The sequence below is a fragment of the Triturus cristatus genome, chromosome 6 (genome assembly GCF_964204655.1).
Source record: "Triturus cristatus chromosome 6, aTriCri1.1, whole genome shotgun sequence".
Classification (NCBI taxonomy): Eukaryota; Metazoa; Chordata; class Amphibia; order Caudata; family Salamandridae; genus Triturus; species Triturus cristatus.
Window position 1 is genome coordinate 1,446,756,237 of NC_140589.1, and position 27,241 is coordinate 1,446,783,477.

The following is a 27,241-nucleotide window of genomic DNA, read 5'->3' on the forward strand; positions in this document are numbered from 1 at the left end:
AGTGTCTCAACTACAATAGGATGCCATCACAGGGATGATGCTGGGGTCTGCAAAGCCACCATGCATTTAAATAAAGTAAAAATCTTTTTGTTAATAAAGCCATTTTTCCTTAAAGGAAAGAAGGATGCATTTAAAAAGAAAAGTATTTGTTCTAAAGTTTGTTTGAGAGTGGTCTAATGAGCCACTGCCTACTCCTCAGCAACTTTTTTTTACTGTTACAAAGGGTATGTTTGCGAATGTGTTACCACCTAAACTAAGGTTTCTGTAACTTTTCAATGTTTTCGACCGGATTACGTTTGCAAAACATTGATACACACCAATTGCTATTTGGAAGCCATGCTCTAGACACCCACGCTAGGGTTTGCAACCATAAAATGGCTTTATAGTTCAAGTCCACTGAAACTCGTTCTTTTGATTCTTATTAAACAATGACTAAATGTCGAAGTACCAAATTAAACTTTTAAATAACTTATCTGGTCTCTCATATAGTGTTGTGTATGCGGTTTCAAGGACATGTTTTAACAATGGATTTCATTTGCCTTTGAATGCATGTCAGGGAAGTTGAAGATCTACATTGGTTTAAATAGGTAAAAATGGACTAACCACAGTAGCAAGTAAAAATGTTTACCACACTGAGCAAATTGGAAGATGCTGGAAACTAGAACCAGTTCATTTAACAGATGTACTCATAGCATTTTGAAACCAAATGCACACGAAAGTCAGGTTTCCTAATATAATTTCTATGCAACAGCAGAGTCGTTCAAATTGCAACATTTATATTTTTATTACTTAGACAGTGAAACACATATGTTTGAGGGAAAAAAATCAAAAATTGCTCCCAATTCACCAAAATGAGGAGTTGGGGCATATTTTACCAAATTAGTTAAATATGCTGTAGGTTGTCATTTTCCGAAGGCTTGATTTTGTAATGGAGGAGCATGAAAAATCACTTTCAAAGAACTTCATCTCGAAAATATGCTGTGATTCTCTGGAACCAGGGTGCTCATACTCTCTCCAAACTGTTCTAAAGTATTGGTTAAGTTAATAGTACTCACTTCACAGGAAGGAGCGTTTACACACAAACGCTCATTTCTAAAACTAGATACAATTATTAGTGCTTCATTTCAACTCAATTTCTCACAGAGAAAGCATGAATAATTCAGACCAAGGTGCAAGGTCTTAGACATAACAGTCAATATACATATTTTTTTATAAAAAAATTTGTCACTCTGAAAGTAAAATAACACATATCAGGTATGCTTCAATTGTGACTGTGTTCGCTTCTTCCGCCTTTCAAGAGCTTCCCGCTTCTTCCTCTCAATTTCTTCTTGAGAACACTTTTGACTTCTTTCTTCGGCAGTGAGCACTATGAAAAACAAAACAAATTTCATCATGGAAGTAGAAAACGTTTAAAAGAGATGCTTAATATTTCCGGTTATTTCCTTCATTGGTTTAACTAACTGTATTATTACACTAGTACATTAGATAACTAAACTATAAAATTATAAGAAGTCATGTAGATTCAGTGACAGCTTGAATCTGTAACATGGTTTGTGTTTCACTAATAAATTTGGCCATATTTGATCACTCTGCACAAAACTTTTAGTAAAAATATGTAAACTAACCAAAAGTTGACCCTGGAAAGTTACATGCACAAGGAGGCGAGAGGAGTTAGAAGGCCTTAATTTTCCATTTTTAATACAGTACCCGTTTGACGGATCAACCTTACATTTAGCATGTACAAACAGGTACAGTTTTCTTCATGGCATGTTGGAGTTCCTGTACACTTTGTTTGTGCATTTATGTTTATTAGAAAAACACTGATAATCAGAAATTTTGACACTTGAGGCTACAGAGCTAAAAATTTGGATAGGAGCTCAGAATATGATTGGCAGTCGAGATGCTCATTTGTGCAGTCAGCCTTTAAGAAATCGGTTGGGTCAGACAGGGTTCTTCAAATTCTCTTTTGAAAAACAAATACAGAAACCATTAGCGGCAAAGTGCAGAATTCCCACAACCTAGAAGCCCAAGACACTCTTTATTAAACAGAAATATCCAGCTTTGAGAGCGACCTAAAACGTGAAAACCAACATGGTTGGTTTTGTTACAGTTTAGGAAAAATACACATTTAAAAGTACACTTTCACACATATGGTAGCTAACAAAATGCCAGCAAATGTTAAGTCCTCGTCTGCCTAATTCAAATATCTAGAAATGTTGTACCTTTGAATAGGACAGAGGATCAATCCTGTTCCCTGTACTTGCAAGGCAGTGTCAAATATCATTCACTGCTGGCAAAGTAAGAAAAACATGGCTGCATACTAGGCATACAGGTATTGGGGGCAAAGAGCATGGACAAAATGGTCGAATTTAAAGTCCTGCCATACAAGAGTACAGTCACTGACCAAAGGGCATGGCTAAATGCATGCTTCATATGGCCACATGGCCTTGCAGTTATGTCATCTTAAGATTATATAATAACCAATGTTTTGATAAAAAGTAAATTCCATTAAAAAAAAAAAAGCAGTTGAAAGAACATTATGGTTACAATAAATACAGTAAAAACCACTGAAAACCACCAGTTATTGTTAACTCTACAATCATAAAACGTATTTTTAAAAAGCTTATGACGTCATATAATATTAAAGATGACATCTCAATATGATATTCCAGGATTAACAAGGACTGCAGCTTTACTAGCAAAAAACCTCATGAAGATTAAATGGAATTAAGTGCCACAAAAAACACAATCCGTCTTCTTAAAGAGTATATGGAGTTGAAAGACTTTGATGGCCTTGGCCATTATACATCAAGACGGAAAGGGTAGGTCCTCTAACGGGCAACAAGCAACTTGTCATTACAAAGAACAACTCCATGGGCACACCTAAACATTAACAAAGACCATTACCACTGCAAATCCTCCTGTGTCACAGTATCCTAGAAAAGGTGCAATTACAAAGTTGCAGTGACATGCTACAAAATCAGTGTGACTTTAAACTTCCAAAAGAACCTGGGTGCAAAAAATAAGAAATAATGTGCACATGGTTCATTTGAAAAAGTTTCAAGTGATTCCAAATTTAGCTACCCACCGTATTTCAAATTCATAAGCTAAAAGCTAATTAACAACCAGCAAGAATGCCGTTTAAAAATAACAACGGCAGGTTTAATCATAAATGCCTACATGATCTTTACAAAGATACTTAGAAAGTAATTATATAAGTATTCCTGCTGGCAAAACAAACTACAAAGGTAAGTGCATAGAAATAAGAGTTTTTGTGGGTGAAGCAATAGTGCAACATACACATAATGATACAGAAAAACACATTTATTTTTTTAAATAACAGTGAGATTTTGCAATTTGATGGTGAAGGAGTTTCTACATTTTGAACCCTAGGGTCAGCAAATGGATAGGGTCATCCTCAGGATAAAATGGTACACTCAAGCAAAGTTACCACCAAAGAAAGAGGCACGAGCAATAATTTAATTATGAGGAGGAACAGAATTCAAGACTGCAGGACTGGAAACCGGCTCAGTTTAATTGATAAAGCATTACATAATGTCATATCTTTCGGTGACAGAAATGCCAGTATAAAATAGCAGAAATCAACCATCAACAATTGATATTCAGAGTATTTTACTGTATTACTCTATTAGCAAAGCGTTTTTGAGTGGCTTTTTCTGGGGTTTGTATTGATATACTCCTTGACAAAGCAAATACCTGCTGGGCACCGGCTTTGGCTGTGTAAAGAGTGGATTATACCCTCAGCTCTGTCCAATCCGAACAGTGAAAAACCATAGGCCAGGTCATGTGCCAAGTCCCATCAACCTAACTAGGTTGAATCAGCTGTAAGCCAGGCCATGTCCTGCACGTCGAAGCACCCAGACCAGCTATGCATGGTCTGCCATGTGCGGTATGCTCTGGTCACTGCCCACTGGGCACTCGGATCCTGCCCTCACGATCTAAGCCTTGTTCCTAGTCCAAATATTCAGTGTTAAGTGGTATCCTGCAATGCATACTGCTGCAAAAATGTTCAGTTACGGTGAATCAATCAGATCCTCTGTTTTCACATATCCTCCTATTAAAAATGGAGACTGCAAAGGAAAAAAGATCCCTTGTCCAATCAGATTTTTTAAATGTATGATGTTTGGATCAAGATTCGTAAATTGACTGTCAAGCTAAATACAGAATTTAAACCTTCAAAGTGTGCTGACACCTTTTTGTAGCACAAATTTCTTTAAAACTATTGAATGGATTAATACTGAACAAATACCACTAGGCTGAGCAAAGTTTTAGTCTCATGCCAAGTCTTGCAGTTTTTGCTGTAGCGGGTAGCAGACGTTTCTACTAGAGCTAAAACAGAAATGCTTCATTGCTGAAATCTCCTTCAGCTCCACTTCCTACCCTCTAAAGATGCACAAAGCATTGCGTACTGAAACGTAACAAGAAAAGGTAACTGGGGTCCACATTTTGTGCAGATCTGTCATACAGTGCCCCGATATTGGAAAACAAAAAAGGCCTCTTCAATGGAAAGTGCAAGTGAACTTAAAACAGAATCAATTGCCCCACCGTGTGGACTAATCGTGACCTCAAAGATTATGAGGCAGGACCCATCATAAATTACAGCACTAATGACATCACAATTACCTTACCACTGTCATTATAGTCATCACTACATCTTTGTTTGGATATGGTCATGATCTTGTGTTAAGTACTGTGATTTATGGCTATAAATATTGAGAGGTCACGAGCATTTGGGGAGCAAATTATGGTTTTTATGATGAGGGATCCAGATATAGGTTTGTGTAACTAGGCAAAACTATTTCATGGATTTTAGTTCATAACCACACCATGCAATTAACGATCTTTAAAAGAACAATTCTACCTTCTTTACACCCAAGCCCCTTCATCCAGGAATAAGCCAGACCCTGTTGCTTTTTAGAGTGCATAAAGCAAACACAAGGATATGATGGACGGAGTGCTGAAACTTTTTAGACACTCGCCCCCAGTCACAGATTTGGGTTGAATCCATCATCATTCTTTGGCTCACTTCGCCACCTCAGTTCTGACCCAGCTATATGCAAATCAGTCTTGACCCTGTGCCTCATGGGAACAGTCCAGCCTGAACTGCCAAACCAGGTCTTCCCTAAACCGAAAACAAGCATCCTGGGACCGGTTTCTGGGTAACACCCTTCATCAGCCAGGCTAGCTTGAATCCAGTGGCAAAGTGAGCATGTTCTGAGTGCAGGTCAAACCAGCTACTGCCTTTAACTGGGGATATTGTGCTTCTGGTGCTAAGTGGGCCTCACAGACATCTCAGCACTATTCCTCGTGCCACTGACCCTTTGGATCTACAGCATACAACCTCTGGATCTACCCATTAATCTGTGAACGGGAATTCGGACAAACAAATCACAGAAGAAAAACTGCTTTTATTTTAACCAATTTTTTTGGGGTGGTGGGCGGGGGGGGGGGGGGGGTGGGGGTCATTAGATATTATCTGCCAGCAATATTTTCAGTTGCTGCAACCAATCAGATTGCACAGATCCTCTTATCCTTCAAGCTTTCAGGGACGGCGGAAAAGACGGTTCCCCTGACCAATCAAATTCATTATCATCTGAGGATTTGAGGATCCAAATAGAGTCAAATTCCTCCTCAAAGTTAATTAGTCCCATTGTTTGTGTTCAAGTCAACCATTTTGGAAACAGTCTCTAATAAAATATGTAATGAACCACCTGGAGCTAGTTCTCCATTACAGCCAGAATAACTCAATATTTAATCCATCTTCCTCCCTCAGTCAACAGGATAAAATGTTTGAACAACAACCTTCAAATTTCCCTAAACTAATACAAATCGACCTCTTCATTTTCCTCCCCAACTCCCCTTTCTCACTATAATGCTGAATGAGGAACGTACCTGCTTACGCAACATTTCTAGGCCTGGACTAATCTGGACTGGGAACATGAGCTGTGAAAGGACCTGGTTGCAGCAACTAGGACAGGTGATACCAAGTCATTCTGGGGGATAGTGGCTCATGGTAACCAGTGTTGATTACAACCTTCAACCCCAGTCCTGGGTAGACCATTTCTTAAACATCTATGCAGCCAAATCCATCTGTGGGAATAGAGAAATGGAAATTGTTACTTCCTGTCCTTGTGCTGGCAGCACCCCTCTGACCTTTGAGTATAAGGACGTTGTGGAGGCAATTATGGCTCTTCCCGCACAAAGTTCCAGGTCCCGATTGTATCCCTGAGGAGTCATTTAAGGCCGAACCTTTCATTTGGTCCTCATATTTGCAGCAGCTCTTCCGCTCCTTGTTGGAAGGTAGCCCTATCCCACGGTCTTGGCAAACCGCTGAGATATTACCTATTCTCAAAAAAGGCAGTAAAGATGATTCAGGGAAATACAGGCCCATGAGCCTTATTGACTCCTCCCACAAACTTTTTTCCCCATCTCATTCTGTGGCAGTTATCGGACTGGGCCATGTACAACTCCATTCTCTCGGAGTTCTAGGCATGCTTTAGAAACAAGGTAAGCACGGTGGACCGAATTTTCCGCTTTTGTTGCCGCTACTGGAAAACCGCTCGACAATGGCCACTTATATGTGGTCTTTGTCAATCTAGGATCAGCTTTCAATTCCATCACTAAAGGTAAGCTATGGGAACTGCTGAAGGAGATGGGTTTCCCCGAAAACCTTTTGCCTGTTCTAATCAGGCTACACACGCATACCATGGCCAGGGTTAGATATGGCAATTATGGCGAGCTCAATGACCCTTTCAACATTGAATCTGGTGTTCATCAGGGCTGTGTGCTGGCCCCTACACTGTTCACACTCTACATTAATGACTTCATTCAGGAACTCGACTACCCAGGATACAATGCACCTAAGTTGGTCCCCATAAAATTGCCACTCTGCTTTTTGCAGATGACGCTACTAATATCTAAAACTCTGCACGGGCTCCAGGCAATTGCAGATCGTTTTCTACATATTTGCAGCACACAAGGCCTTGAGCTAAGTATCACAAAAACAAAATTTATGGTGCTCAATCCTTATAAATCAGCCAGGGCCTAGATCATGGTGCATGGTGTTTCACTCGAACAAGTGAAGGAGTTTGTGTATTTGGAGGTATGTTTAATTCGCAAAATGAGCTGGTCCACACGCATAAGGAAAAGTGTAATGAAACTCCAACAAGAATCTGGGGTTGTGTCTAAGCTGCATAAGAAGGCCAATGCATGCTCCCTTGCCCCAGTGTTGGAGATTTACAGTCTCAAAGTGGAAATCTCAGCCATGTAGGACACAGGACTCTGTGGACCCGCTGGGTATGACAAACTCTGCAAAATAGAAAATAGGTTTATGAGGAGTGTCCTCAACCTTCCGCAGAGTGCCCCTCGTTTCCCACAACTCCTAGACATGTGTTTTTACCCTATCAATCACGCTATCATTGCTACACCCATCATGTACTGGCAAAAACTATTGTCTACAAAAGAACTGTAATGCTGCAGAGCTTCCATCAAGGCACTTTTAAATTCCCTGGTGTGTGAGAAGATCACCTGGATTGGTTATATCAAGTTGATGCTTTACAAACTAGGTTTGCCTTCTCTTTGGGGATCAACGGGCACAGCTAAACCTATTTCTCGCTCTTTGATTAAAAATCATTTTAAGGAGTATTTGTGGTTAAGGGAACTGAAAAACTTAAAAGTAGGGAGTATGACTGATTTGTTGGGGTTCATAGCAATCAAAGATTTTAGGACCGGACAACAGGCAACGTAATAGGAGGGAGCATTGCTTCTCTGGCTCTCCCGGTAAGATCCAACTGAAATTAGGGGAAGTTACAGATCAGTGTCACAAGAGCTTATTCTTATGTTGGAATGAATATGTTTTTGTTACCTTTGCTTGCGCATTATTCTATGCAAGTTAGCATTCACTGCACCACTTTGTTTGGCCGCCATTTTGAACCATGATCTAAAATAATGTCTGTCTCTCTGAAAAACGGTTTCTGGTGAGGTTCATTTCTCCAAGGCTTTGCTCTGCTAATGAATACACTGTTCTTATTAGCGCATACCTTTCCCACAAGATAGAGGCCTTCTCCCACTAGTCTAGTGGCGGGCAGGGACAGAGTGACCTTGGGTAGGAGATAGTGTGTGCCTAGCCTGAGAGTCAAAACCTATCATACTGTACCTCTTTGTTTACCTGCATCTGCCTGGAAAATTCCATTATGAGTGTGCCTTCATTGGTTCTGAAATATACATAATGTATCTATGTTTGCTGATGCCAGTCCCTCTGCAGCACTCCTAAGAGACTAGGCAGTTCGGGCTCCGCCCGAGTGTATCTGAATAAACATATATTGGTTTGTATTCTCTACTGTCTAACCTACTCTTCATTTGGTATGGAAGGCTGAGAGGTGGTCGCGAGTGACCCAGGTGACCCTAAACTGGCTACTTCCTTCACTTAACAGAAATTATCTAAATATACACTCAGATTTATTCCACTTTTGAGTGCAGATTTACTTTCCATTTTATTTTTATTTCCCCGAGGTTTTCAATAGTCGCATATTTCTGGAGAGAGTTCTGCACGTGCAATTGCATCAAGTGTGCCAACATGCATGTAAAAATGCCTATTATTTTAAAGCAATTGAACTTTTGTTTCCTGTACATAAGCACCTCTCTCAGCAACCCCACCAAAATTGGATTTTAATCATGCATGCCATTTCACCATAGTGAACATTGTGTACGAATGAATCCCTTTCTGTGTGCACATTTATGTTTTGTGAACTTCAAAAGTAATTGTGAATCAATATATTTATGCATTTAAGTTCAACTCACATGCACAAATGACTCTGTAAATTAGACCTTTCACCTTTATAGGCAAGTGGCCATCACTAAATGCAGGCAATCATTTCAGAATCTTTAATGGTAGCCATCAATAGACTGGGCACATAGCGTCTACACCAATAATGTCCTCCCTAATAATATTTACTATCTCTCGATATCTTATTCAAGTGAGTGTTTTTATTAATTAATGCATCGTTTTGATATAGGAATCGTCCCTGTGACACGTAGCAAGAGTGAATGACTCTAGACCTTTAACAGGCAAAATTTGTTTTCGGCTTTGTTGTTTGCCTAGATTGACTACCAACGTTCCCCTCCATCTCTTTATTATCATATGTTGCGACGTACACTGCATGCAATTGTCTATTAGTGTACTCTTTCGGCACAAGATTACCTTTAATGGAGGCATTTGCATTAGCATTTTGGCCATCGATGGTCTTGAAAAGTTTCCATGCATTATCTGAAGGAGCAGTCCGGAATCTGCAAGTTTAGGTACGTGTCTCAAAATGTAATATGCATTAAAAAAGTGAATGAAATCTGAACTATTTAACTAAAGATGTGGGGCTAAAGACTTATGGGTAAATTGTGCTGCGTCCTGGCCTCTCTCAAACCAAACTAATGGCTCGACTGTATTAAAATGTATGTTGTTTTTGTCTTTATAGTGTACATGAAACGTTTCCTTTACTAAATGTACAGCGCATTAATTGCATTAGGATATCAAAGTATAAACAATTTTCGATTTATGTAATTGGATTTACTTTCTTTCATTGTTACACTGCACACAGTAATTTCAAACATTCGGTATTACTTATCTTAAGGTTACCATGAAATACGATGGTTAAATATTCAAAACATAATAAAAAGATAAATACCCTTTGCTGACTGCAAAAAGGACTCCGAGAGCTGCCGTTTAAGAGGCTGATGTTGAATAACTGGCAGATTGCCGTGTATAGCGGATAAAGTCTTGCTCTCACCACATTGCAGATGGGTCTCAGTTCGGAAAACATTTTCAGACCTGCTGCTATTGTGATCAACATCAACGCCAGTCAATTGTGAGGTCTTGATTTTCGTAAATGAAAACTTTTTAAATGATGGTGCATCCAGAGCTTTGTCCACATTGTTGCTGAGAGGTTTTGTGGGGTCCTTCAAGTGAAGGAGCGAGGCAGACCTAAAATCTTCGGCAGGCGTAGAATTAGATCGGTTAAACTTTACCTGAAGTGGATTAGTTTTACTTCCACAAACTTGGTCATAACCCTGCGAAATCCCATGCCTATTCGAGGAAGGTGAACTGAATGACACAGGTGCTTTAAGATGTGTAGAGTTGATATTTCTTATTGCAGTTACTTGATTTGAAGTACTGGAATTGACTTTAGACGTGGTGACCAGAGAGAAGGTGCTCCTATTAGAGGGATTGGTGTGCACTGACTGATAGGCCTCCTCTGCTTTTGACGAAACAAATCCTTTGCTTGAATCGGGCTGAGACACCTTGTTTCCTCTTTGAATTTCCTCATTTTCTTTTTTTGTCTCTACTGTCTGGGTAAGTTTTTCTATGTCATCACATACTTGGTATAACAAATCATCCTCCTCTTCATTTGGTTCGAAAAGACTGTCAGACTCACAAAACATATCCAAGATTTCCTCAGAAAACTTTGGATCATTCCAGTCATCAGAAGGAATGTGATTTTTGGTTTGAAAGCTTGCAGAGGTCTGGTTACTGGTATCGGACTCGGAAACTAGATTGTTGGGCTTATTTGGAATCTGCAGCTTATCAGGCTGCTGGTTGGAAGAGTCCATCCGTGTAACTTTCGCATTCTTAACTTCAGGTTTCATGGACATTTGTGAAGTCACAACTGCAGGTTCATTATGGGTTGTAGGTTCAAATGAATGCACACTGTCACGTTTAAAGCATTTTGAGTTTTTGAGGAAACTGCACTCCTCCTTGGGATAATCTGAACAATGAACCGGCTTTACAACTGGAGCATTTGAAACACTGGTACCTTTAACTGATTTGCTATGCTTGAGTTGAAAGTTGTTTGATTTAGATAAAAGAGTCATTTTTCCATTGGGCGGGACACAAAGTTTACTGTCCTCACTGGATACACGAGTTTTCATAGACAGTTTAGAAAATGCCATATTATTTTTGGGCGTCTTGATTACCTCAGGGTTTTGAGTAATTTGCATTAAAAAAGAATCGTCTTCTAACAAGTCAGTGCCCCAATCATCAAAATCATCTTGATTTGTAGCCATTGGTTTCACTGTGTCAAGTCCTCCAGGTTGTTTCCTTTCTGCTACCTGAATCTGGTCCTGAGTTGAAAAAGCAGTTGCTAAATGCGGTCCGATATCTAGTACTGCTGTATTATGCACAATTTTGTCTCTGGTATGCAAAACAATGTCTTTGTTAGTTTCTGTTGAATATGAATTCCCCTGTGAACTTTTCTGGGAACTATCCGATGGACACTGGCTTAATGTGCCACTACATTTCTGCGTCGACGAATCAAAAAGGGCATTAAATGCTGCTTCAGTCTCTTGGTCAACAGATTTTTGACTGTTCCTCAGACATTGCTCTGCTGCAGGAATACCAGAGCTCGTTTGAACTGGATGAAGAGTCAGTGCAATACTGCCTTCTGATACCGTGCCTTGTAAAGGGCCATCCTCTTGAATTTGACCACTTGATCCTTTCCTCATGAAAGTCTCTCCGCCTGCAAGGATTGGAGTCTGGTCCGGATTGCCTTGCTCTTGGATGGCATCTACCAGATTCTGATCAAACTGTTTAGCTAATTTCATCAGTTCTTCATCTGTATTCTTGATTTTATGTCTGAAAAATATGCATGTAATTAGTCATTTGCAAACAAACCACACATCTTGCTGTAACTAAACAGACATTAAAATGAAATTCTTATTGGGTCGGGGTGGTGAGTTGGAAGGATGCAGTCCGAGAAGCTGAGAGAAAAGTGGCTGGTGTGGAGCTCAAATGACGTAGGTGTTGATGGTTTGCTAAGGGTGCAGAGCCAGGAAGACTTGTATATGAGTGCAAGACTGCTCCTGTCTGCATGTGTGGCCTACGTAGCATAGGTGAGGACTTGTATTGGAGATAGGTGTTTATGCGGTGAAGAGTGCATCAAGGGATTGGGGCAACTGAGAAAAGGAAGGTGTAGTGCACAGTTGGTTCACCCTAGGGGTGCCTCTGATTCGTTTTTTTGGACAACAGAGCACATGGGGGTGAGATGCATGCACTGACCATTTGACTAGCCGAGCATACAATCACACTATGCAAAGCAAGTGTCACCATTATATAAAAGAGGGATAACATATTTTAAACTTACTTAGCACCACTAAATTTTGATCTGGTTCGCATTTTTGCAACTGCTGGTGTACAAGGGATAGCATTTTCACCAATCCACATTCCAAGAAGAGCTATTTCAGAGCTGGTTGGTTTTTCTTCCTAAAAGAATAATAATTTTCACAATGAACATCAATCTCACTTAAACATTAGCACTGTAAGTAGTGGTTGCAGTGGAATGCGTCAAAAAACACAACACTGTACTGAAACAATAATGGATATTTATTAGAAACGCTTTCCATTTTGTTATTTGTCATGAACCTCCTCCTTCCTTAGAAATCATCCCCAGTACCATCTCACCCCAGTCCACGTACCGGTCACCACCATTCACAAGCAATTGTTAAACTACAAGCATCAATTTCTTGTGCGTTTTTATTGCTAATCCACAAAAATATTAATTAATGGAAGATTCATTGAAAAATACTTTCCTGTGCTTTGTTCAGACCATTTCTCAAAATGTTGATCTCCCTCCTTCAAACCCCATCCAGAGTACAATAAAGGGGAGAGAATTTATATATAGAGCAAAAGGGAGCAAAGGAAACCAGCATTGGCAAAGTGAACGTATGTCATGCCGATACTTGTTTGCCCAGCAGCACTAGAAAGGGAAGCACAAACAAATCATCAAAAAAATAGACAGTACAAAGAAAGTTGGTCACCTTCAGAAAAGATACTTCAGGACATGAATGCGGAATAGACTTATCGGTGCCAGAGTGGATCTCCAAAACTCTTTTCTTCAGCAACTGCTCTCCAGTGCTGCAATTGGACTCTACACTACTCCTGTCGCAGATTCAGCCACCCCAGGTGTGATATTCGGGTATGTATCAGGCAGACCAGTGCTCTGGCATCAGCCAATTCCCTGAATATTTTTGTGCTCAATTAAGACATGGGGAGAGGAACCGAGAATCCTTTAACTATAGCGACAATAACAGCAAAAGCATATATATATAATCTGAACACTAGAGGCGCTATCACTTCAGGGTAGGAGAGATGGCAGTGAGGGAGATAGAATATCCTCCAGAAGTATTGGTAATGAAGGTAGATACGTTTTTTTTTATACTTCGTCTGCAGAATTGTCACCATATAAATGTTACCATATAAGTGACCCCCAAAGCAAAACACTCTTGTATGCAGGACTGATTAGTGCAAGTCAACCAAATAAGTCATGCAACAAAGACATGATCCAAATCTATCACACTGTGTTTGCGTAGAGACCGCAATGATCTGCATAGGTATGTAACGATAAACAAGTGTATACCAAGCAAATATCTGCCACCGGGAAACGCCTCAGGAGAGATAGAAGTTGCTGTGGCGCTCATGAAGTATGCACCAATGTAAGACAGAAGGTCTTTCTTGGCCAATATATAACATATCCTTATACACAGGTTCACCCATTGTGAATCTGTACGTTTTTGTGAGACAAGACTTGCAAGGTGATCACAAAGATCTAATTGACCACTGCCTTGTGTGATCAATTAAGTAATGCACAGCATGCTTGGAGTCCAGTCTCTCTTATAAGCTCTTTTCCTACTTGGAGAGTGAGAACAAAGAAGGATGGAAGACTGATTTACCCCTGTGGAAGGAAGACAGGACCTTCAGTGGTAAATATGTGCAGATATGAAGTAACAGCTTGTCTGTATAGAAAACAGTGATAGGTGGCTGGACCAATAAGTCACTCCTACATGTAGAAGCTAATGCCACCATGACTACAGTCTTCAAAGTAAACAAATGAATTGAGCAACTGTGCATTGGTTTGAAGGGTGAGACCATAAGGAAGGATTCCTCCCAGTACAAAAAGGCAAACAAGGCAGTCAAATAACCCTCCACCTAACCACCAAGCACTGTTGAGAGAGATAAAGTGAAGAGTATACACATCAGACAGATGTGACTTGAAAGAGGTCAAACCCACAGACACGCATTAGACAACAGATTTGGGCCAGCGTCCCACCTGGATTGGTGCCCGCCACTTCTGGTGGCAAACAAAATGTTTGTACCACCCAATCTCCATGCCTGCAGTTGAAGTGTCTTAGGATTGGGGTGGACAAACCAGCCATCATGTTGTGAAAACAGGTCTAGTGTGGGAAAGAACTAGTGGTTTGATTTACAGTTCCCACAGATCAATGGACCAATTCTTTCTTTCGCAGTCTGGTACGATAAGGATCAGTTGTGCAGGATCCTCTCAACTTCTGCAGAACCCTCTAAATGTGAGGGATTGGTGGGAATGCCTCAACCAGTCTCTGCGGCTTAACTGTTCTTGTAGGCACCCCAAGAAACCAGTCAGAGAACTGTAGGGCATAAAAAACAGAGGCCACTTAATGGTCCTGGTACAGGCAAAGAGATTCACACTTGGACATTACAATCAGGATAGCATGTCCTTCACTACCCAGATTAACAAATTCACCTTAGACCTGGATGTACTGTGCAAGCAGATACGTTGCACTGGCAGTGCACAGAACTACAGTGCCATACACATACTTTTCTTTCCCTAGACTCTGATCAAACTCTCCAGTGATGGATGAACTTTGCATCAGAGGACGACAGTTACTTTGACATGTGATCTATGAACTGTAGTTAAAACAGAGAAAGCACTTCAATAAACACCAGCAGGGTCCCAGAACTGCCAACCACAGCTGTAGGATTTTCATCAAGATTCTGTACTTCGCTTCAGTAATAGGCAAAGGTATTTCTAGTGCCTCCGCTGCTTTCAGCAACACAGACATAATAGACTTCAGAGTTTGAACCGAAGATGTCCTCTAACTGACTTTGAGGGTGGAGGAGGCCCAAAAATCAATTTTTAGGATGGTGGTGACAGCGACGGTGTCCTCAGTGGCCCTAAGCAAGAGACAAGCATATTAGTAGGCAACGGCTTCGTCGGAATAAGTACCAAGGCCAGAGCCACTGGTGGTGCGGAGTCAGAACTATCAGACTCATCGAACTTGTAGGATTGGGCCCCATCCTTGTGGAGTACCCCAGAGGATTGCAGGGCCATCGTGCAAATATCCATCATGGGATGTTGAAGAGCTTTAGCCTAGGAAGTGTTTGCAGGAGTGTTAATTTCTGGCTTCACCTTTTTCTCAAATCGGCTCCAACAAAGGGGAAGAGACCAGCTTCAGGGATCAGTATCACAGAATGAGGATGCAAAGTCTATTTGGCCAAAAATCAACACTGACTTACTACCCAAATATAAAGGAAATATTTCTAGCTTACAGTGTGGATATGCATGCAATCTAAGTAAGAGCCCTGACACCTAGTTTTGGAACAATGTAAAAAATGTAGGGGATGCCTACTTATCCCTTTTTGCCAAACTTAGAACTATGAGTTTTGAAAAGGCCATAGGCCTGTGAGCCACTGAACAGGGCAAAACACTGTTGGTGGACTGTGGAAAATTTTACTGATCATGCTTAATTTAGATATAGCTGATTGCACACAAATTGGACATGAGACCACAAATGATGAACTATAACAATAAATATTAATGTCGTCACTATAGGAATTGGACATATTTACTGGTTATAAAACAGTGCTTGCGGGGGACGTGGCTAGCGGCCAACGAAGATGGCCGCGGCCTGAGAGAGCTCCGGGACCGGAGGAGTTTCTCCCTGTCTATCCTGTCACTGATCCGTTGCCTGCTTGACGATTTACTCCAGTAACGAGGACCGGAGTGCAGCGGTGACGTTCGCTGCTGCTTTCAGCGTTCTCCGAGGTCCCGGAGAGCAGTAACGCCGAGCGTGAGGTCCCCGGCCTGGATGTAAAATTGGAGCCGGGACCTCGCGCCGCGGCTGGTCAGAGCGCCTAAAACCCAGGGGTGAGCCGGGCAGCGCTGGTCCTGCTGCCTTGGTGGGGCCGAATTGCCGTGGGGCCCCATACGTTCCCGGCTGACGAGCAGAGGCGTCCGATTGCGACTACGCATGCAGACAAGGTCGGGCCCCATCCGGAGTGAGGAGGGGCCCCGCCGAAAGTGACAAGCGGACTCCATAAAGGTATGTACAGCGCGGATCTGGCGCGGCCTGTGGCAGACTGGGACCTGTATTAAAAGTGAGAGCGGTACTGGTATAATGAACAGAGGAGCAGCGAGGAGTGTTAAGTACGCCAGTGAGGCACTGTGAGGCCAACATCCAGGATATCCAGGAGCTGTGGCTCGCTACAACCGGCACAAACCTGAAGGCTCTGGCGGTGGGGCCTCGGACATAGTAACCATGTTTCGCTGGCAGATCGGTGGCCCACGCAGGAAGTGTTATTGCCGCCTGGTGCTTTGTGCTGAAGCTATATTCTAGCTGGGGTTGAGGAGTGGTTGGATCCACCCCAGTTAGGGTCCTGCCACCATTGTTTACCTGAGAGTCTCCAGGGGAAGACGGACACCGCTACGAACTATAATACCCTGCAGCTACAGGCGGTAAGGAAACCCGAAAGGCCGTGCGCATCTGGGCTCGCGCAGTCAGGCAGCGGCGACTACCTCCTGCCTAGAACAGTCTTCTGGTTGGCGCTGGGTCCTCCTATCATGGGCGGTAAGGGCCACCGTGCACCGCAGCAAAGCAAGCTGGAAAAATATGCCTACCGAGGTGATCTGACCACCGATACGATGACACAAAAGAGTAACAATGACGGTGTTCGGTCCGAGGCCTCCAAGGAAGCAACTTTGCAGGATAGAATGGTCATGCTGACCCAAATGCAGGCCTCGATTGGAACTATATCCACGGATATCTCCCTGCTACGGGCGGACATTTCCAAAATAAGTACCCAACTGTCAGAAGTAGAGTCCATCACGGCGACACTCTCATCAGATACAGCAGTGCTGCAGCGTCAAGTTCCTACACTAGAGCAGGCCCAAAGGCAGATGGAAGCCAAACTGGACGACCAAGAAGGGCGCTCTAGGCGTAACAACGTTCGCCTGGTGGGAGTGCCGGAAAGCGTAAGAGGACCGGGCCTGGATCTATTCGTGGAAGACTTGATCAAGACCAAGCTGCAGCCCCGAGGACTGTCTAATTTCAGTGAAACGTGCACACCGGGTGCCCGGCGGGAGGCCGCGGCCGGGCGCGCCACCCAGACCTCTACTAGCCCGATTTTTCAACTTCAGGGACCGCGATGCGACCCTGCAGGCGGCCCGAGTGGCACCGCCCCTTCAGGTAGACAACAGTACAGTGATGCTGTACCCAGACTACACAGCGGTTGTTGCGAAGCAAAGAAGAGACTTCACTGACGTTAAAAAAGAACTGCGTAGTAGAGATCTGAAATACGCCATGCTCTTCCCGGCCAAGTTGAGAGTAGAGGCGGACGGAAAGACGTGGTTCTTCACATCCCCGCAGGAGGCCCAGGAATGGCTTGAGGGATGGAGGAAGCCTGGAGGGACCAACCGGTGAGGGAGCAGAAATAGACAGACGTCCGGGGGATCTGGTGCATCGGAGGTGGAGACCACAGCGGCGGAAAGGGCATCGCCACACAGGTTGGAGAACTCAGACTGTCACTGATACTGCCAAAGATGTAGACTTCTGCCTGGATTGTTGCCTGGGAAGATGGGGCCTGTGTGGATTCTTAGTGGGGGTATCGAAAAGGAGTAGGCATGAACTTGGCACAGATTGATGCATATGGCTGCAATTCGATCTACGTAATGCCGGGACTGACAGTTATCGCATGGAGTGATCACCTACAGGCAGGATTGATCCAAGGGAGAGACCCGAAGCGGTTAGTCGTAGCTCTCCCCCTACACGCAAGTACATGGTTTGGGGAAAAAAGCACTCTGCTAAGTTGGGGAGGCGGGTAGTTCAAAGTCCGCTAGGCAGGGAATCAGGGATGTGGGAGGGGGACAGGGTTCAGTTTAGGGGGTTAAAGTTAGGGTTTGTTTGAAGCACGTTTCACAAATGGATCGCACTCGTCACCAGAACAAGACGCGTCCAATTCCTGGGCGGTGGTTAAACAGTATACAGTGCCTGAGAAACCATGACACTATGAACCCAGGATGACAGTAACAGCACCACATAGCCCATGTACCCCGGAGTATATGCTGCACCCCACGTCACAGGTGGTCCCCCTGACACTGGTTACCTGGAATGTCAATGGTTTGGGGGGACAAAATAAAACGAGGTTTGGTCCTGCATGGTTTAAAACGGTTTGCTCCCGCAGTGGCCTTATTGCAGTAGACGCATCTAACTGGTACCACCTGCAAAGCAATGGATCGATGGGGTTTCAAAATGGTTGCACACTCGGAGTTCACCTCCGGCTCAAGAGGGGTGGGTATCCTAGTCTCCATTGATAGTACATCGAACGAAAACGGACAAATGTGGCCGCTTTGCGGCCATATCTGGTCAATGGGAGGGGAGGTTTATCAACATTGTGTCGGTTTACATTCCTCCGGCCCTTCAAGCTGTATCACTCCCAGCACTTGGTGAATTCTTGCTAGATCTGCCAGATGGCGAACTATTGATTGGGGGGACTTTAATGACACTGTCGATGCAGCCATAGACCGATATCCAGCTAGAACACAAGCACGTGGGGTTTCCCCAGTAGGATGTTTTATAGAGGCACTGGGACTCACTGACACATGGAGATACCGCCACCCCGACAAGCGTCAATTCACTTTTCATTCAGGAGTCCACAATAGTCTCTCTAGGATAGATAATTTTTTTGCCTCCTCTGAATGTCTAAGAAATGTGGCGACATTGGAAATTAGGCCAAGGGGCATTTCGGACCACTCCCCGGTGTTATTAACATACGCAAGTAGTCACAAGGTACGGCAGTGCATTTACTCCATATACCCTGGGTATCTGCAAGTCTCTAAAATCAAGAAGGCTATCACTACTACGACCCAGACTTACTTTCAGGAAAATGTGTCATCGGTTGGTTCTCCTACTGTTCTCTGGGAGGCGTACAAGACTGTGATCCGAGGGCAAGCCATTGCAACTATCACTGGTCACAAACATGACAAACAACAAGAACTAAATGACATAGAACTTGGTCTGCATGAGGCAGAAGAGCAATGTGCCCTTGACCCCTCCCAAGCCGCGACCCAACACCTGACCCTCAGACAGCAAGAATACAGGGAGTATCTCAAAGACGCGGTTAGAACACGTATGACAGCAACACAACACAAGATTTATGAAACTGGCGATAAGGCCGGTAAACTCCTGGCATGGTTGGATAAGCGAGAGGAGGGTAAGAAGTGCATAGCTCAGCTTCGTACGGTTAATGGGCAGGTAGTAACGGACCCAGAAATAATAGTGCAGATGTTGGAGAGACACTTCTAACAGGCTTATACATCGTCCTCTAATATGTCCATGGAAGAGGCGCAATCCTATATTAGAGATATCGCCATGCCCAAACTTACACATGAGGTGGCCCTCTAACTCGAAGCTGATCTTACGGTTGCAGAACTGCAATTGGCGATCGGCTCACTGCAATCCGGGAAGGTCATGGGGCCTAATGGTATACCGGTGGGATTATACAAAAGAACGGCAGGAACAATTACATGTTACCTGCTTAATATGTATCGCAACAGTTTGCAGAGCGGCGAGCTTCCACTAGATCAAAGACTGACCACTATAGTGGCGATCCGAAAACCGGGAAAGCCCCCCCGAGGAGTGTACCTCGTATCGTCCCATATCCCTAATTAATGGGGAGGCAAAACTTCTGGCGAAACTTCTTGCGATGCGACTCGCGCCACACTTAAGGACACTGATACATCCAGACCAATCAGGCTTCATGCCGGGTAGAAATACAGCATTAAACTTGAGACGCCTACATGGGGTGATGGCTCGCATACCACATATACAAAAACCAGCAATTATCCTCTCCCTGGACGCTCGTATGGCGTTTGATATGGTGGAATGGCCCTTCCTCTTTGCGGTGCTTGCCCATATGGGCTTTGGTCCCAAATTTTGTGCATGGATACGTTTGCTGTATACTAACCCAGTGGCGCATGTGACTGCTAACGGGCACATTTCAAGGGATTTCCCCACTCTCACGTGGTACACGCCAGGGCTGTCCACTGTCGCCACTCCTGTTTGCTCTAGTTCTTGAGCCGTTGGCGGCATGGATTAAGTGGGAACCACTGATTAGGGGACTTAGATGGACGGCGGATTAGGAGGATCGCATCTCACTGTACGCAGATGATTTACTACTGTATATGGCCTCCCCCAGTCGTTCAACTGAAGCGATTCAAAACATCTGTGAGCTTTTTGGTCCTGCATCTGGGTACACCATAAATTGGTCTAAATCTGTCCTATTTATTTTAAGTGGACCGCCCCCTCGGCTCCCCAGGGATTGCCCACTACAAGTCGCAGATGGCACATTTAAATATTTAGGAATTTATATAACTGCAAGTCCGGATGCCATCTATAAGCTGAATCTCATACCATATCTGGAGCGCTTCAGACGGGATGTGACACATTGGGGCACGTTGCCGTTGACGCTTCTGGGAAAGGCTGCACTTTTTAAAATGATGGCACTTCCTCGATTCCTTTATGCACTAGAAAATGCACCATTACTGGTACCCCCATGTTACTTCAAGGCAATAGAGGCGCAGGTCTCCAGTTTGCTATGAGGGAACAAACCGGCACGGATTACACAGGGCAAACTGGTAAAGGGATGGTATGACGGGGGAATTGCGCTTCCAAATATGCAGTTATACTATTGGGCAGCCCAATTGAAGATAATTAATCAATGGATACATGCCCCGCAAACAGACCCGCCTTTAAAGCTGATAGACACGAACTTGGAGCAGAAGGTATGATGTCGGCGCTGCATAACGAGAGGCGACCCCCCCTCTCTGCTTGGTCCCACAAAACACACTAATCGCTCTATGGCATAAGGCACATGCTAAATTAGGCTGGCGGGGTGTCATAACCCAACTCACTCCATTTTGGGACACCAAGCGGTTGGGGCGGCTCAGGAATAGTAAGGGATTTGCTCAATGGGATGCAATTGGCATCTCCACAGTGGGCGACTTGTGGAGCAAAGGGGAAATAATCCCATTCAAACGTCTTCAGGAACAATACGAACTGGCAGCATCAGAAAGGTTTCGCTACCTACAGATTAAGCACGCGTTACAAGCCGCCTTACCAGTGGGAGTTAAGGTCCCAGAAGCTACCCCTTTAGAAGATAGATTACTTACAGATCATATGCAAAGACAAGCAACTTCTTTCACCTACCGAAAACTAGTCAATAACTTACCAGACCCCACTGAGGCACTTAAGGAAAAGTGGTCCAGAGATGTCGGAGAACTGGATGACGCTGATTGGCAAGATGCATCGACATCTCCGCGGGAGGTGGGCATATCCTCGAGACTTAGGCTGGTGCAGCTTAAAATATTGCATCGTACTTATTACACCAGAGTCCTCTTCTGTAGAATAGGGAAAGCTTCTTATCCGTACTGCTTGAGGGGTTGTGGGAATGAAGGGACCTTTTTTCATACATTATGGCAATGTCCAAGAATCGCGGAATACTGGGCCAGGGTTATGAGGATGATATCACAGGTGGAGGAGGTATCACTTCTACCAGAGCCCAAGAGTTACCTACTGAGCGTTTGGGAATCAAATGATCTTACGCTCCTGGCTCAGGTGTGGGTTACGCTGGGGATAATGGTTGTAAAGCGGAACATCGCACGAAGATGGGGTTCGGAGGAAATACCGACGATTGCAGCTTGGTGCAATGATATGGATGGCGTTATGATAACTGAAAAAACAGTGTATAGTAACCGAGGGTGCCTGCGCAAGTGGAATAAAGTGTGGGGGGCGTGGAATACATTTCGGGGATACGTCTGGGAGCCTCCTAAGACGCAATCCGGGTAAACATCAGAGGAAGAGACAGTTGGAGACATGCGAGAATAATGTAAGAAAGGTAACTGACGTTTGAGATTTATTTGATGTACAATCGACGTGATGAAGTCCTATGGTTATTGGAATGTAATTGTACTTTACATAGGTGGAATGACACGTGCAAATATTCTTTTGTTGACAAATAAAAAGTGTTTAAAAAAAAACAAAAAAAACAGTGCTTGCATAATCATGAATGCGCATTGGAGCAAGCCATAATACAGCAATTGTTTGTGGCATATTCATCACCTATATTTTTATCAGTGTCACAGAGTCTCCCAGGAGTGCTACCATTTCCTCGAGGAAGAAGAGGACAACTTCTTGTAATGTGAGGTTTAAGTGCTTTGTGAAAGAATGCCTCTGGTGAATGCACCAGGCTAAAACAGATTGTGAAATTCGGCTCAGTGCAAAGTCTCAGGCCTTGCAGTTCATGGGGAGACAGACACCCTAGGCATACTTACAATGCTTTTTTCTACAAGCAGGCATGATGTCTTCCTTGAAATTCAGGAGTAAACAACACCCACGTCAGGAGAAAGCCACTCTTACTCACAGAAAAGATACCTCTTTTTTTAAACTGGTGGGAGAGACCATTTTTCTGAGGAAGGTTTTCTTTTGCATGGGTAGATAGTAAGAAGAAGTTTGAAGAAAAGCACCAGCAAGAAAGCCCACATCACTTACTTTGTCAAACAGCCTAGCAGGCGCCTTTAACTTGGTCTGATTTAACATAGAGCAATGCTAATTCTCCTCTCTGAGAGCTTTCAGTTTCAGCCTTGATGGGTTTGTTTCAATACATAAACATAAGATATAAAGCATACACTATTCCTACAAACATTCATGTTTCTGAGGAGACATAAAAAGACATAGCTAGAAAGTCACTTCAGAAAGTAACAAGAAATTCTAAAGGAATGTGTTCATGAAAACAAACTAGTAAAATGCACCCATATTTCACTTGTGAGTTGAGGGAAACTTCCTTAGGAGTCAGCCAGGGAATGGTTAATGAATTCATGACGTCAATAATGATTTAGGAAACTAGCTTTTTGAGTAAAATTTATTAAGTCTGGTATGCTTTTTTAGGAGGCGGACATGGTACCATGTGGTGATGAATTTTAAAAGCTGAGGCACTGAAACGAAAATACAACGCTTATCTGCTTTTAGGTTTGATATGTGATATGAACAGAAGTTTCTGGGTCTGGCTAATGGTTCCTTCGCTGTCTTGTTGGCGGATGTACAGAGATATTTTGTATCATATGTAGCCAACAACACAATTATTTGAGCATTTACATTTTGAAGTGCCTTGGCTGAAGAGGATCTTACACCCAAAAGGCAACCAAATGCAGCATCCAGCCGGCTTCAGCCATAGGCTGCCTTCAACACTGACCTACACGGTGGGGTCAACATTTTTAGGTCGAGCCTAGAGTAGCGCGCATGCGCTGCTCTGCGAGACTTTTAGTAAGGGGCCACCAAGCTCACCACACGCTTGTGGGTGTGTTTTTGTTTTTCTCACAGACTACTGGGCTTTGCGTGCGTCTTTCTAAGAAAGACAGCACGCAATTGGGCAAAGGCGGGTGCATGTCCTGCCTTTGCTCCGCCCACGGCCTATTGCTTGCGGTTACCCGCACGGGCCACATCTGTTTTCAATTATCGTGCACAGACGCGTGCGCGATAATGCAAAACAGATGTCTCGCTGTGGCGCACGCGCACCACTCGCATGCTTTCTCGTGCTGCTGGTTTAGAGCTCTTGCTGTGTGTGCCTGACATCATTTGTAAACGAGCATGACCTTCTTTAAAGTGGGGCAAAAGAGCCTTTTGCTTCTATTTCACAGTTGGCAAAAAGTGTTCTGTTTTCAACGTGGTGCAGCCTTCCAAGATTATGGGCAGAGGTTAGGTACCATGTACACTTTTTTTTTTCTTTACACTAATAGCAAGTTTTGTACAAAGTGGATTTTCCCTTTTCTGAAGTGGTGTGAATCTTTACACGTGCAGCCTTCCACTGGTATTTCCTGTGGGATTAAGACTGTACAGATGAATATTTGGGTTCTCTCCACCGGCACTCATCCTGAAATGGTGAAATTAGAGTGAAATGCTGAGGAAAGGGGGCCCACACAGAGAAGCTGAGGGGCAGCGGCACTGTGCACGTGGGGAGAATGTTGACACTCTTTTCCACCCCCTCCCCCAGGTGCCACTGTTAAATTAAAGTGGTGTAGTAGTCAGCTGTTGCATGTTGTGAACCTGCTCCCGCCCCCAGCAGACAAACTTTTGATGTGAAAATCTGCAGTGTTATAAATTCCATCCTGCGGGCTGGCTTCGGCCTGGGAAAGGGGAGCTTTGAAGGTGTCTAGTGCTTGGATTAATGACCACATTAAATGCTCCTAGCAGGAAGTGGGCTCCGATATCCCTCCTCCCGACTGTCCCACCTGCCCGGGTCGCTATTGTCCCCTACAGTCGAGCCCCATTTGCACAATAAAGAGGGGGCTGTTTGATCGCCAAACTTCCCCTCCGTCCCTGGTGCCAGGGAGTCACACACCTACGGGCTCATCCACAGACCCCTGGTGATGCCTTCTGAATACCCCCTTCACACCTGCATATCCTACAGGAGCCGCAGTAAAACAGAGGGGCAGCGTCTGCCCCTAAACCATGCTTTTTGACAGGATAACGCTGCACGTGGTATGTTGCCTCTGGATTAAATCAAGCATCCAGGAGTTTTATGCAAGTCGTATGCGGTTTAGTCAGGTTCACAGACTCCAGTGTTTCAGCAGATAAGGTAATTTAGGCGGAAGGTGAAAGCGATTTTCCCAGCATCAAACACTTTCCACCAAGTGAGAAGCCAGAATTATATTCTTCTCTCTTCGTGGTGCCGGAAAGCTTAATCACTAGCGCGCATCATGGCGTCAATTCACCAAAATGCCTGAAGTAGCGGAAGTGACATCACAAGCCCCTTGACCTTCACTCGCACATAAATGCTTCTACATACAAAGGCATTCACACGTACATACACACACTCTACGTACATTCGCACACACATTCACACATACACACTCTCTCTTACATAAACACACTCACAACTGCAAGCACGCACACAACATACGTACATTCAAAAGCATTTTTTTTACTTACCTCAGTGTTCTGGAAAAGTCATGTTCCGGCAATTTGTACTCCATTATTTTTTATTAAACTAACAGCGAATAATGTAATATTATTCGCTATTAGTATAATAAACAAGCATTGGCATAGCCAATAGGTCTCGCCTTTGGGACCTTATAAGTGTTTAGTTATCCAGCACAATATCCTTTGTGCAACAGCATTAACTGTTGCATGTCTAAACACTTATAAGGTCCCAAAGGTGAGACCTATTGGCTATGCCAATGCTTGTGTTTTTTACATATTGATCAAATCCTCACAATAATAGATAATAAAGCACTAACTTTAGGGGGAGCAAAATCATAGGAGTAATAAACTTAAAACTGAGATGAGATTCAAACGTTTTGTGGAAGATCTGCAGCTGTTGCAGGGATTCTGCTTGGAAGCAGAACTGTGCCTTGGGAGAAAAAGACGTCAGAATGTAGTGACTGAGTCTCTTTACCACATTAGTACCTGTAGGCTCAAATCCAACTAGCTCGCAGTGCCTCACCTGACTCCTAACCTTCCAGAGTTGAGGGTGGTTTTGGCAAACCTAGAACATGAACCTCTAGTCCCCAAGGAAACCGTGGATACAGATCAACAACTTTTGTTTCTCACTCCATAGTCCATAGTAAAGAAAGACACAAAGGAAGTTTACAATATATTTACTGAAACCATCATAGTCTATTTTAAAGCAAGTGTGTTGCGATAAGTAAACAAATACAATTAAGCAATGTAATCAACATTACTAGCAGGCTGTATACCATGAACAAAATGACCATGGCAACTAATATAGCTAGGCCTACCCTCACTGTGTGAGCACAGGCATATATTAGTGATCTCTGGGATGAGCACCACACCCCATACCCGGTGTGTGTAGTTAGGTGGTCTGCATCATAGGTGTAAACTCATTTTATGCAAGACTGCTGCCTCCATTTAAGGACCCCTCTGTCTGCTGGAATTCTCCTCTATGCCTCCCAAGGGGACGAGACACGGCTTATATGATAAGAACTACTGTGTTGAAAACTGCAGCTGTGCTACCGTGTTGTGAATAAAAGTTTTAGGAGATGTTGCTGACCAGGCACAAGAAAACAGTACACCATATTGTTTGCCCTTGTACGAAATGTTCAGACTAAATCCCAAGAAGAGTCACTGAATAACAAATATGTGCAGCGTATTTCTAAAATAATATGGTGTCATAAAAACAAATGTAGTATGTATGAATGTGCAAAGCAGAAGCAGCCTAACACAGCTAATAAGTGCTACTAAGGGAGAACCAAAGTGGGCCCAAAAGAGAAATCAATATACAGCAGGTGCATAAAGAATCATTCTTTTAGAACTTATATGGAATATAACTCTGGGTTAGAAAAATACTAAAACCTGGAAAGTCACCGGAGCCCATTCAGCTTTTGTGAAGGTTGCGATTGTAGAGCAAAGTATTTCAAATATGAAACTGTAAGTGTTTCTTTGTCTTTTTTTTCAGTCCAATGAAATAGAGGAAACAACAATTATTTTGAAACTGACGCAGGATTTGAAATGGCTTCTCAACTGAAGGAAGGCTGAGAAAAAAATACAAAGTATTGAAGTCTCATGAATCTAATATTCAGAAGTCAACAGAGCTACAAGTTACAATGAAAAATCAAGTTACCTGGTGAAAAAAGTTCATTCATAGAAAACATGCACTACATTGAAAGCTTTCCTCAACATTGAATAAAGTTATAATGACCAGATGGTTGTAGCCATGTTTAAACACATGCATATTTCATCTACAGGTCAGTAAATAACTAACATAAGCAGATCACACTGCTTTTTATCTGAACCAAATGTCTAAAGACTGAATGAATTTTAAAAGATAGGAAATGGTGAGAAGGGCACATGTTCATCAATGAAAAGGAAATGACGACAATAGCTCTTTTTAGGCAACAAGTATTGGCAAAGCCAATCGGTCTCAGCAATGCAAGAGCTATTGGTTTTTCAATGTCTTTTAGCCATGTTGTGTAGCAGCATGGCAGCTGTTCAACAAGCCTAAAAGTCAGGGGAAAAATTGCTATGACGCTGCTATTCAACATGGCTCAAAGACATTGACAAAGCCAATAGCTCTTGGGTTCGTCAATGCTTTTTGTTTTAATTGATGCTTTAGCAATATAGTTATTTTATG

The 27,241-nt window shown here is 43.3% G+C and overlaps 1 protein-coding gene across 3 annotated transcripts in view; it reads right to left on the bottom strand.

The window, feature by feature from the left end:
* Positions 1–759: 759 nt before the first annotated feature.
* ETAA1 (ETAA1 activator of ATR kinase) overlaps positions 760–27,241 on the bottom strand; it is an 83,777-nt gene continuing 57,295 nt past the window's right edge. For all 3 annotated transcript variants that reach the window (XM_085612511.1, XM_085612513.1, XM_085612512.1), the window contains exons 4-6: positions 12,150–12,268; positions 9,699–11,641; positions 760–1,366 (exon numbers count right to left, since the gene is read on the bottom strand). In XM_085612511.1, coding sequence (XP_085468637.1) covers positions 1,251–1,366; positions 9,699–11,641; positions 12,150–12,268 — 2,178 coding nt within the window. In that variant the 3' untranslated portion in view covers positions 760–1,250. The remainder of the gene's footprint in view (positions 1,367–9,698; positions 11,642–12,149; positions 12,269–27,241) is intronic.